A 12,387-nucleotide genomic window follows, 5' to 3' on the forward strand; every position below is an offset into this window, starting at 1 on the left:
GCAAACTATACCTTGTTCTAGGGACCCTAAATATGTCTGTGGCCTCTAACCCATCCTTATCTCCATTGCTACTAACCCTACATAAGGACAAACTATTCAGTCCTTCTCAAATACTTGCATTATTGTTTTATTCTAATCTTTTCCTAACTGACTTTTCTTTCTCTGCCTAGGGTATCCTTATCTCTTTAAGGGTGAAGAGAGGAAAGGAATGCTTTTACTATCATCATTCACTTTTCACAAATTTGAAGTTTTGGGAACACATTTTGATTTTGATACTTTTGAGATTCAAAATTCTTTTCTTCTATTTCTCGGTCATAAATTTAAAAGATTTATTTTAAAAAATACAAAGATTTCTTGGTTTCTGTATTTCTGCTATACCAAATCTACACAACCAAGGGAGAGGGGTGTATATTACCTTCACTGATGTCTGAATTAGGGAGATGGGTGGCAGAACCAAGGGTGGGAACAGAAGGAAGAGAGAAATATTAACCTCAGTTAAGATGGCAACATATTATCAGTTGACACAGGTTGTTCCCGTGTTATTGGGCATGAAACATGATCTGAGAAATTAAATTAAAGAGGCCTAAAACATAATACAACATGGTCCTAGTCAGCCCTAAGATGGAAGACAGAAAAATTTCAATAAAAGAAGGATTTATTGCTTCCATGGTGACATGGGATCAGGGTCACTAGAGATTAAGTATTTGGGTGGAATACTGCAGAAATTCCATGGTATGCAGCTAATGAGAAGAGAAAGGAATATCACATAGTCAGGGCAAGAACTCTGAGGTATATGTGAACTCTGAGGTGATACAGCATCTTATTTCCCAGAGAAGAGGTGAGCAGAGGAGGGCAGAAGGAGAAAAGGTACATGATGAACTTGGCCAGAAAATAGTTCTAGGTCATCTAGTATGTCCATTTTTCTGTTCTTGTAGATGGACAGTGCACCTGCAACAGGAAAGACATGAGATCAGTGGGTTCCAGGAAACTCCTTTGCCATCATCATGCTGTTTCCCAATTCCACAACTTTCAACCACATTTGTGTCCATAACCTCTTCCCACTTTCCCTTGTCTGTACTGTGTCCCCAGATCAAACAAATCTGAATCCTTACCTTCCTACTGGAGTGTGACTCACAAGGGGCCCTGGTGTCTGGAGACGCCACTTGAGCGCAGACCTCGGATGATGAGCACAGTGCCCACCACGATGCCCACGAGGCCCACGGTCAACCCCAGGGCACAGACCACAGTCTCTGTCAGCTCAGACATGGGGGCTGGAATCTCAGGCTCTGTGAAAGTGAAGTTGTGGAACTCTGAATACGGTGTTGGTTCATGTGCAATATATGGGGTCGGGTAGTGGGGTGGTGTTCATTCTGTAAGACAGTGCACCAGGCTTAGAGCAGAGGATGAAGTATATCTTTAGAAATCCCTGAAGTGTGGAAAACAAGCTTTGGACCATGAGATTTAGGGATTAAAGGCAGGATGTTCGTGTACTTGACAGAGAAGAAAAGGTACTGAAAGGGGTGAAATTTATACATACCCCAGTGTTTGAGCAGGGGCTCATCCAGGCCCCAATGCTCCACTTTGCAGTCGTAAACATCATCATCAGAAGGGAGGAAGGTGAGGTAACCAATCTTGAGGAAGGAAAAATCACTTTTGGGGAGGAAGCTGGTCTCAGAAACACCTTCTGTGACAGAGTGCCCATTCCTCAACCATGTGATGTTGATCACAGGGGGAAAGATGTTGTCCACGTGACAGATGAGGGTGTTGGGCTGACCCAGCATCACAGGAGACTTGGAAAACACAGTCACCTCAGGAACCTCTATGGTGAGGAAACAGCACAGATGTGAAACGGGAATAGCTCTGCCCTGATTCTGCACTGCCTCCTGGGGGAGCCCTCCCACCAACGGTTCCCAGTCTGACAGGGGAGGAGCTCTTGTTTGCCTTCTGCTGGGAGATGAAATGTGCTGCCCACGCTTTATCCCCATGCTGTCTGTGGACATGCTTGTTAAGGAGGGGGGTCTTGGGGACTCCGCCTTGAGGGATTCAAGGAGTATGTTATCGGAGTAAGAGTCCTTATATTACATGGAAATATGTGATCTTTGAGATGGGAGAGGATGAGTGTTCAATAACTACTATGAAATCTGGGGACTCTTTGAAGAATTTTATAGAGTGGTGTAGGATATCTCTCATTAGAGAAGAAGGCAGTGAAGCATGATATGAGAGAATAGATTCAGTAAAGAGAAGTAGAATGGTGGACACTTACCGTTGATAACAGGGGTAAAGTTGGAGCGTTTAGTCATGACATCCAAGGTGTCTTTCGATTTAGCTATTTCACTCAGTGCATTCTGTGGGTCGAAACTTGTCAAGTCACCAAACATAGGCAGCCGCCAGACGGTCTCCTTCTTCCCCAGGTCCACATAAAACAGCTCATCTCCATCAAATTCATGGATGTACTGGCCAGAGGGACCATGAGATTGGTAGAAGTCTGCGCCGTAGATGCCAACATGGTCAGCTGATAAGTGAGGGTGAGGAGCAGGAAGGTGGAAAACAGAGGGAAAGAAAAGACCATATTAAACAAAGTAACAGAAGAGATTAACTTTCAAAGACTGTGGGGTTCATCTTTAGCACAAAGTCTCTAAGCAAAATTCCCAGTATCGGCTTTCTTTCCCCTCAGTGTTGGTAGCTGTCCTGTTAGAATCTAGGCTGTTTTTGCACTATAACATATGCTCACAATGGCAGAATTTCACAGGCCCTGTTTATTGCTATTTCCTTTGCCCCCAGCTCAGAGCCTGGCACATTGTAGGCTTGTAATAAAGATTGTGATGTAAAGAAAAAAGAAAGAAAGGAATGAATGAATTATCCTGGTATTGGTATACTTCCCTCTGCTTTGTAAGTTTTCTCTGTCACTTAATTCTTTCATCACTTAATAACACATCCATTATGATTCTTTTCCCCTCAGGACTGACTCAGAGCAGGATATTTTCTACACAGGATTCATTTCTTATTTTTTTTAAGAAGGAAAAGCACAGAGAATCTCATTATTTTAAGAGTTTCTTCTAACCGTTATAGGGTATAAGGAAGAGTATGACAAGGACAGTGAAAGTATTACAAAATATTATATACAAAGAATAAACAATGTTTCTAAGTTGGCTGTTTTGTTAACAGTGAGAAGTAAAAGCGTAGCTGCTCAGTCGTGTCCAACTCTTTTTGACCCCAGGCATGAGACTCCTCTATCCTTGGGATTTTCCAGGCAAGAGTATTAGAGTAGGTTGCCATTCCCTTCTCCAGGGGATCTTCCCAACCCAGAGATTGAACCTGAGCCTCCCACATTGCAGGTGGATTCTTTATCATCACCAGGGAAAGTAGTGATCCTTAAAAGAGAGGGACCGATTCCTTCTGAAATAAAAAAATGGAAGTTTTATTTTGGATTTCTATTTCCCATCCCTATTTTTCTTTTTTCTTCTTTAAGGAGGTTACTAAACGTCTCCTTTTTTTGACTCAATACATATTTGTTGAGGACTCAAGGTAAACTGGGGCTTCCCTGATGGCTCAAATGATAAAGAACCTGCCTGCAATGCAGGAAATCTGGTTTGGGAAGATCCCCTGGAGAAGGGAATGGCAACCCACTGCAGTATTCTTGCCTGAAGAGTTCCGTGGACAGCGGAGCCTGGTGGGCTACAGTCCATGCGGTCGCAAATGGTCGGATGCGGCTTAACGACTGAACAACAATAACAAGGTAAACTGTGGCCCTTTTCTTCAAATGGACAATGCACTTTTCTGAGGATGCCAAAGCAGATTGACTCTGCCCAGATGAGCTTAACTGGACAATTTTGTCCAGACACATATGAGCCTTTTATCATTTTCTCTCCTTCCTTCCTCATTTACTGAGCATCAACAGAGTTTCAAACATTGTTAGAGTTAGAGTAAAACATCAATCAGGCATGATCTCTGCTCACAAGAAGGATATTGATGAATGGGAGAGTCCGGTGAGTAAAACAGCAAGTACAGTGTACTGTTATGATTTCTGTGATGGGTATATCCAAAACTGTCATCTGATCTCATCTGTTAAACTAAGTGAGGTTTTCCTTTCCTGTTCCTTGGTCTTTGTAGGCATCTGTGTTTTCCCTTGAAATGAAATGATATTTTAGGATTTCCTGGCCACCTCCAGTTCATTCTTGAAATTTCTGCTTAGTTACCAACTATTTTAGCTAAGTTCTCTCATTACACACGTTTTGATCCCATTGTAACCTCCAACCTCTTCATCCCAATGTCCTGCTTTCAAGTCATTCTATACTCAGCATGATGTTCTTGGTTGATCACTTAAAAAGACTTCCAGTAATGCCCCCTTTATTGGAAGGAGGCTTCTTTCCTTGACTCCTTTCCAAATATAAATATATGCAGTTCTTCTTTTTTTATCTGGTACTTGCCCTGGGCTGCCAACACTGAAGTATATCACACTGCTGTGCCAACTGGAACCAATTCACTTTTATAGCTTCAGCCTCAGGTGGGTCCATTGCCCTGCTCAGCAATACTCCTGCTTTTCTGCACTATTTTCTTAGCATTACTAATTTTCACACACTCAATGGGGCAGACAGTTTATCTTTTCATTTATGAATCCCTCAAACTTCGCTTGCTATGTGCTCAAAAATGTGTTCAAAGTGTCAGTTACTATTCTTGAGGATCTCAGAGGCTTTGAGGGAGACTTACAAACACATAGGTAGCAGAATTATAAGACAGTCTGATCAGCAGTGACCAGGGCAGCAGTAAAACTCATGAGTCCCTAAGCTGAGGTAGACTTTCTTCCATAAAAATACCAAAAGTCATATTTTATGATCATACTGGTATAAAGACAAGCATAACCTTGGCTAAATTAAAACATTTTCTTCTTTATTTTTTCTTTTCTTTCTTTTACTTCTAGAAAGAAAAAGTTCATTTTTCTTCTAATTAAAATAGTGAAATATTTTCATGGGGACATAGAAGCGCTGCAGGCCCTCAGCACTGTGCCCACTGGACCTAATGGGTAAGTCAAGCCTGACCATGACAGTCTGGTGTGACGCTGAAGAAAGAAAATGTGGAAGTGCTCTGGAGAAGCAAGTGAAACTTCCACTAACACACAAAATTAGAATGGGAGCTGCTGTGGTTAATAAAGTTGCTGAAGATTAAACTTTATTTTATTTTCCCTTTGAACTATCTGGCCTTTCTACTTTGGTTTTTACAAACTCACTCTTAATGTCTATAAAACAACAGCAATGTGAGCCAGAGTTGGATCCTGGAAGAAAAGGAGGCCAAAGGAATGTATGAAGAGACAGGGGAAAGTGCGGGGGTAATAGCAAAGGCCTAAGGGGCCAAATAAATAATCTGTGCCTGCCCATTCTTCTTTTTGAAAGACTTCCATAGATGGGTCAAAGAATAGGTAATTTGGACCAACAATTTGAAAACGATGTAATTTAATTCACCAAGTTTCTTATCATAAAGTTCTCAATTTTAAAGTCAAAATGAGTAAACTTCTCACTTTGTTAAAGAAAATGAAACAAAGCTACAAAAGAACCTTCCTATCAACGCAGTTAGATGCCAGAGACAAGGGTTTGATCCCTGGGTTGGGAAGATCCGTGGGAGGAGGGCATGGCAACCCACTCCATTATTCTTGTCTGGAGAATTCCATGGACGGAGAAGCCTGGAGGGCTACAGTCCCTAGGGTCACAAAGAGTTGGACACGACTGAAATGACTTTGCACACATTCATGCACACTTATAATGGTAATACTAAAAAATAATAAGAATAATCTTGACAGTTTTGTGTCTTAATTACTTATAAAGCATCCCTACATACCTATTTTATTTGATTATTTGTGAGGTGACACAAATGAAGTAACTGAGATAAAGTGAGGACCAAGTGGTAAAATGCCTTGTGTGAAGGCACTCAGTCGGGCTCACACCCCTCCCTACCTGTGCCAGATGCCAACATGGAAATGTATGTAGGTCTGAGACTAAGAAAAGACATCCTTCTTTATATCTACATAGAATACATAATTCCTGGAACTATTTACATTAAGAAAAGCTGTGGGAAAAAAAAAGAAAAGCTGTAGGAGAAATCTTTAAAAAGCTTCAAAAGTTGTTCAAAGAAATTTGGGAACAATAGTTCATGAAATTTTCATAGCAAAATATCAACTGGTGGAAACATCTCTAATTTTTGAGGCAATTGTGAATGAATGCCCTAGAACCCTCCAGGACATATTCACTGGATCAATATCAAAGACAGAATAAGGTCCTTGGTCAACTCTGCAATAGCACAGGTAGCAAAGAGAGTGGGCCTGGGTTCTGGTTTCCTGAAAAAGGAACGACTGTCATTTTTAGATTTGCTTAATATTGAGAACATTTTGAGGGGCCTCTACTATTTCTAGGCTAATCGCTTATCTTTTTTCCCTCCAATTTTCTGTTCTCCACATCCCTCAGCTGTGCACTTACCCACAATGTCTTCACCTCCACAGGGGCTCGTCATGGTGGTCAGGGCGAGGGCCCCCAGAATCAGAGCTCTGTTCAGGACCATTCTCTTCTCAGGGTAGTCTCAGTAGTGACTGTTCTGAGTTGCAGAGCAATGGTGAGGGCTGAGCTGAGAAGGAACTCTAAAGACACTGTACTCTGCCTGGTCAGGTTTTGTCCAATCAGAAAAATCCCCTATGATGACACCTCAGTTGCTAGATGAAGACTGTGTACTAAGAGGCCTGGAAGGGGCTGGGAAATCCCCTGGTCCTGATGCAGCCTCCACTCAGAGTGGACCAGAGGGATCTTTCTATGAAAGGAGGGAGAGTGTTAAATCAGAGCCTTCTCACACGTGTGTATGCCTGCTGGTGACAAGAGGAGTGGGAGTTTCTCTGCAGCCTCACGGACAGATGAAGACATTGCTATTATGATGTCTTACAGGATATTCTGGACTATAGCTTCCAAGAATTCTACCCTGAGTTGGGCCCCTTCCCTGGCAGCTCTACCTCCTACCCTTTCCTGGCCTCCATAAGTGGATTAACTCTTTCTCTTTGCTTCTGGAGTACATATGTGTGTATGCATGTGATGCTCAGTTGCGTCCAACTCTTTGTGACCCCAAGGACTATGGCTCACCAGGCTCCTCTGTCCTTTGGATTTCCCAGGCAAGAATACTGGAGTGGGTTGCCATTTCCCACTCCAGGGGATCTTCCTGACCCAGGGATTGAACCCAAATCTCCTGCATTGGCAGGCAGATTTTTTACCACTGAGCCACTTCAGAAGTCACATACTACATATAGAATTATCTGAATATTGAGCTGTTTCAAGTAATTTCTGCTGGTGATAGTCAAGGAATATCTTTGCCTTTTCTACCTGTAGAAATTCAGTTGGGTAAATTATTCTTCTCATGCTCTCAAAAGCTCCAGTATTTGCACCCAGGGCAATATAAGTACTTAGGATGTCATGTAATGTTGCCTAAAATAACTACATGATCTTTCATCTGATTTTTCCCCTGTTTTGAGTATTCTTTGTGCTCTGTGTTTTGCTAAACCTATCTATATTTAAAGGAATTTGGGGAGCATTGACTACGTTAATGGATGCTCTGGCTGACTTGCTATATAGTTTGTTTTTTTTTAATTAAAGAATATCAAGTCAAATACTGAGGGTAGAATTCAGGGGACTGACCTGATTTAGAAAATTGATTTTCTTTTTTTAGTATACTCAATATTTTCATATTCTGTCTCAATATTTTTTGATGTTCTGATTCTATAAACAAAAATTTAGGCTAATTTAATATTAAAGCAGAGACAAAAATACCTTTAATACTGTTCTAATCAAGTAACAGTGCCTTAAAAGAGGAAATTTTAAGACAGTTGAATAGAGCAAAGTGAAAGATTACTCTCTTAGGGTAACCTCTATGAATACATTCCTTACTGTGTAAATTTGAATTTCATTGTAAGTTTGGCACTAGAGTAAACAGTGGTCTAACCCAAAATTTTCTCCTTAGTGTTTAGAAACCCTGAAGGTTTTCCTTCTGAGTTAAGGAAAAAAAAAAAAAAGAAAAGAAAAGAAAGAAAAAGAGGAAAAAACCCTCTGTAATAGAAACTCATTAACTTGATAATGGGTATGCTGAATGCAACTTGGTACCCCTTAAGCAATTTCAGAAAATGGCAAAAAATTTAAAACCAAGGTGAGATGTGAAGTCGAAAAAACTTCTTCTGCATGTTCTCTCCACCTACCTGCCTTGATATTTCAATTATCCTGCCACTTTAAAACACCAGGTATTTGTGAGGGATTAATGACTGAGCTAAGGTCAAAGACAATTTTTAAAGGGGAACTTATTTTTTCAAAAAAATTGATTTTCTCTGTGTTATGGAAGCCATAGTTTAATGGGGATTTCATTTGGAACCAATCACCCTGTCCTTGTTAGATGTTCCTCAGTTTCTCAGCACTGTCTTACCTCACAGTGACAAAGACTATAAAGAAGATTGAAACAGAAAGAGACCTGGTGTCTAGAGCTGCCTGGGACTAGTAATTAGGCCTGGTGTTGCCAGGAGCTGGCCTGCTACTCACAACTAGGTTTTGGTGTTTTCTTGGTGAACATAAGCAATGTGGTACAATAACACCAGACAACCATCCTGTGAGCAGGGTGGATCAAAACAGAAAACAAGGCCACTTAGTAATGATGTCTCAACACAGACAAAATATGAACAGTTTTCAAACCACAAAAATGATCAAGCAAGCTTATCTCCTAGATAATGTGAATGACCTCTGCTTCTTTACTAATTATAGCTTTAACCTCGGTATAGTTTTCCTTTCTCCTTAGAAACATTTATTTAGATGCCCAATTATAGGATAACCCCATACCAACACCTGACAGAATCCAGCTGAGGACAGAGTCACTGATTCTTAAATTGTCCTCAAAATTACCAATTGTTCAGTTGCTAAAAGTTGTGTCCAGCTGTTTGTGACCCCATGGACTGCAGTATGCCAGGCTTCCCTGCCCTTCACTATCTCCCAGAGTTTGCTCAAACTCATGTCCATTGAGCAGTATGTGAACTGAGAACTTCTAGATGTACAAGCTGGGTTTTAGAAAAGGCAGAGGAACCAGAGATCAAATTGCCCACATTCATTGGCTCACCTAACAGGATCCCAAACCCTATAGTCATTTAAGGGTCAGTTTTATGTGCTGCCTAGGCTATGGTCCTCAGTTAATCTAGGTGTTGCTCTGAAGATATCTTACAGATGTGATTAAGGTTCGAAAATCAGTTGACATTAAGGAAGAGAAATTATTCTAGATAATCTGGGTGAGTCTGGACCAATTTCATGAAAAGTCTCAAGAGCAGAGCCAGTTTTCCTGGAAGAAAGGGATTCCACTGTGGGCTGCAGCTTCAGCCTGTCCTGAGAGTTCCAGTCTGCCTTTCCTGACAATAGCTTGCCCTATGGGTCTTGGACTTGCCTAGTTCAACCTCATGATTGTGTAAACGAATTCTTTTCAGTGAATTTCTTAAAAGACATCCCTAATAGGTTGTATTTCTTTGGTTTCAACATCATACTGACATGTCCGTGAGTCTCCATGGTGAGTTGTCTCTGTCACTGTGATGAACAATAAAACCAACTTGTTCATCCATGGGCGTGCTTCTGATGGTCCTTGGCTGAAGACATCAACAGCACTTCTTTAGACTGTTGTGAGGAACATACATATGCTGCACCTGGAAATAAAAATTCCCAGAGCTCTTTAACTGTACTTGCAATACATTAATATCATCTCCATTTTACAAGGAGGACATTGAATTTCAGAGAGGTAAAAGAATTTGCTCTGCACTCATCAGCTGTGTGATGAGCTGAAATGTGACAAGAGCAAGCCATGAGTCCTTGTGGAGGGAGGGAGGGAGTGAGGGGGTCTCCTGTGTGGCTCCAGAATGCAGTGTCCAAATATAATTCGAATAGATATTTGACCCCTATTGGTGGCCTTATTGTTCTTTCTAGTCTCTACCATTATGGACCAGGAGAAATTTTGAGGTTCTATTTGAGATATGCTTCTTTTACCATGCAACATCCTCTTTTCAGTAAACAACTATGCAGTAACAACTATGCTTTTTTTCTGGATCCAGACTTATCTATTTAATATTTTAAATAAATGACTTATGATTTGGAAAATGGTCAAAAGTTTTCTTGATGATGCTTTAGAATTTCATCTACTAATATTACAGTTAAAAAATTAAACTCAAATTAGGAAGGTTGATTGTTAAACAGGCAGGATCAGAATTATATCTTGGGTGGGAAGTTGAAGAGAAGTCTCAATCTCACAGGCTGTGGGTTGCAGGTGAAGTCCAAGCAAGGCAATGCACTCAATAAGAGATAGAAGATGAACTTTCTGTCTTTAACCTGATTTTGCCTCTCCTTTTCCTGTTATCACACAATGAATGTTGTTCTAGTTGCTTCTATCTTAGGTCATAAGCATAAGGTCATTTTAGCATAAACTAAAATTATTAGTGAATTAGACTAAGAGGACAGAATGGTCTCTGTTTGTTTCCAAGGCAAACCATTCAATATCACGGTAATCCAAGTCTATGCCCCGACCAGTAATGCTGAAGAAGCTGAAGTTGAACGGTTCTGTGAAGACCTACAAGACCTTTTAGAACTAACACCCAAAAAGATGTCCTTTTCATTATAGGGGACAGAAATTTGGCCTTAGAGTATGGAATGAAGTAGGGCAAAGGCTAATAGACTTTTGCCAAGAAAATGCACTGGTCATAGCAAACACCCTCTTCCAACAACACAAGAGAAGACTCTACACATGGACATCACCAGATGGTCAACACCAAAATCAGATTGATTGTATTCTTTGTAGCCAAAGATGGAGAAGCTCTATATAGTTAGCAAAAATAAAACCGGGAACTGACTGTGGCTCAGATCATGAACTCCTTATTGCCAAATTCAGACTTATTTTGAAGAAAGTGGGGAAAACCACTAGACCATTCAGAAATGACCTAAATCAATTCCCTTATGATTATACAATGGAAGTGAGAAATAGATTTAAGGGACTAGATTTGATTGACAGAGTGTCTGATGAACCATTGATGGAGATTCATGGTATTGTACAGGGGACAGGGATCAAGACCATTCCCAAGAAAAAGAAATGCAAAAAAGCAAAATGACTGTCTGAAGAGGCCTTACAAATTGCTGTGAAAAGAAGAGAAGTGAAAAACAAAGGAGAGAAGGAAAGATATTCTCATTTGAATGCAGAGTTCCAAAGAATAGCAAGGAGAGATAAGAAAGCCTTCCTCAGTGATCAGTGAAAAAAAATAGAGGAAAACAATAGAATAGGAAAGACTAGCAATCTCTTCAAGAAAATTAGAGATACCAAGGGAACATTTCATGCAAAGATGGGCTCGAAAAAGAACAGAAATGGTATGGACCTAACAGAAGCAGAAGATATTAAGAAGAGGCGGCAAGAATACACGGAAGAACTATACAGAAAAGATCTTCATGACCCAGATAATCATGGTGGTATGATCACTCACCTAGAGCCAGATATTCTGGAATGTTAAGTCAGGTGGGCCTTCGAAAGTATCACTACGAACAAAGCTAGTGGAGGTGATGGAATCCCAGTTGAGCTATTTCAAATCCTAAAAGATGGTGCTGTGAAAGTGCTGCACTCAATATGCCAGCAAATTTGGAAAACTCAGCAGTGGCCACAGGACTGGAAAAGGTCAGTTTTCATTTCAATCCCAAAGAAAGGCAATGCCAAAGAATGCTCAAGCTACCACACAATTGCACTCATCTCACACACTAGTAAAGTAATGCTCAAAATTCTCCAAGCCAGGCTTCAGCAATACATGAACTGTGAACTTCCAGATGTTCAAGCTGGTTTTAGAAAAGGCAGAGGAACCAGAGATCAAATTTCCAACATCGGCTGGATCATCAAAAAAGCAAGAGAGTTGCAGAAAAACATCTATTTCTGCTTTATTGACTATGCCAAAGCCTTTGACTGTGTGAATCACAATAAACTGGAAAATTCTCCAAGAGATGGGAATACCAGACCACCTGACCTGCCTCTTGAGAAATCTGTATGCAGGTCAGGAAACAACAGTTAGAACTGGACATGGAACAACACACTGGTTCCAAATAGGAGAAGGAGTATGTCAAGGCTGTATATTTTCACCCTGCTTATTTAACTTATATGCAGAGTACATCATGAGAAACGCTGGGCTGGAAGAGGCACAAGCTGGACTGAAGATTGCTGGGAGAAATATCAATAACCTCAGATATGCAGATGACACCACCCTTATGGCAGAAAGTGAAGAAGAACTAAAAAGCCTCTTGATGAAAGTGAAAGAGGACAATGAAAAAGTTGGCTTAAAGCTCAGCATTCAGAAAACTAAGATCATGACATCTGGTCCATCAC

General features: G+C 40.7%; 1 protein-coding gene across 1 annotated transcript; it reads right to left on the minus strand.

Moving 5' to 3' along the window:
- Positions 1 to 637: 637 nt before the first annotated feature.
- On the minus strand, positions 638 to 6,623 carry LOC133059597 (HLA class II histocompatibility antigen, DQ alpha 2 chain-like). The gene is made up of 5 exons (XM_061146934.1): positions 6,465 to 6,623; positions 2,264 to 2,512; positions 1,538 to 1,819; positions 1,113 to 1,286; positions 638 to 948 (listed from the first exon to the last, which is right to left on the minus strand). The coding sequence occupies exons 1-4, from the start codon at positions 6,544 to 6,546 to the stop codon at positions 1,132 to 1,134; spliced, it is 768 nt and encodes a 255-aa protein (XP_061002917.1). The 5' UTR covers positions 6,547 to 6,623; the 3' UTR covers positions 638 to 948; positions 1,113 to 1,131.
- Between the last annotated feature and the right edge of the window lie 5,764 nt (positions 6,624 to 12,387).

Source organism: Dama dama, chromosome 7 (assembly GCF_033118175.1).
Source record: "Dama dama isolate Ldn47 chromosome 7, ASM3311817v1, whole genome shotgun sequence".
NCBI classification, from domain to species: Eukaryota; Metazoa; Chordata; class Mammalia; order Artiodactyla; family Cervidae; genus Dama; species Dama dama.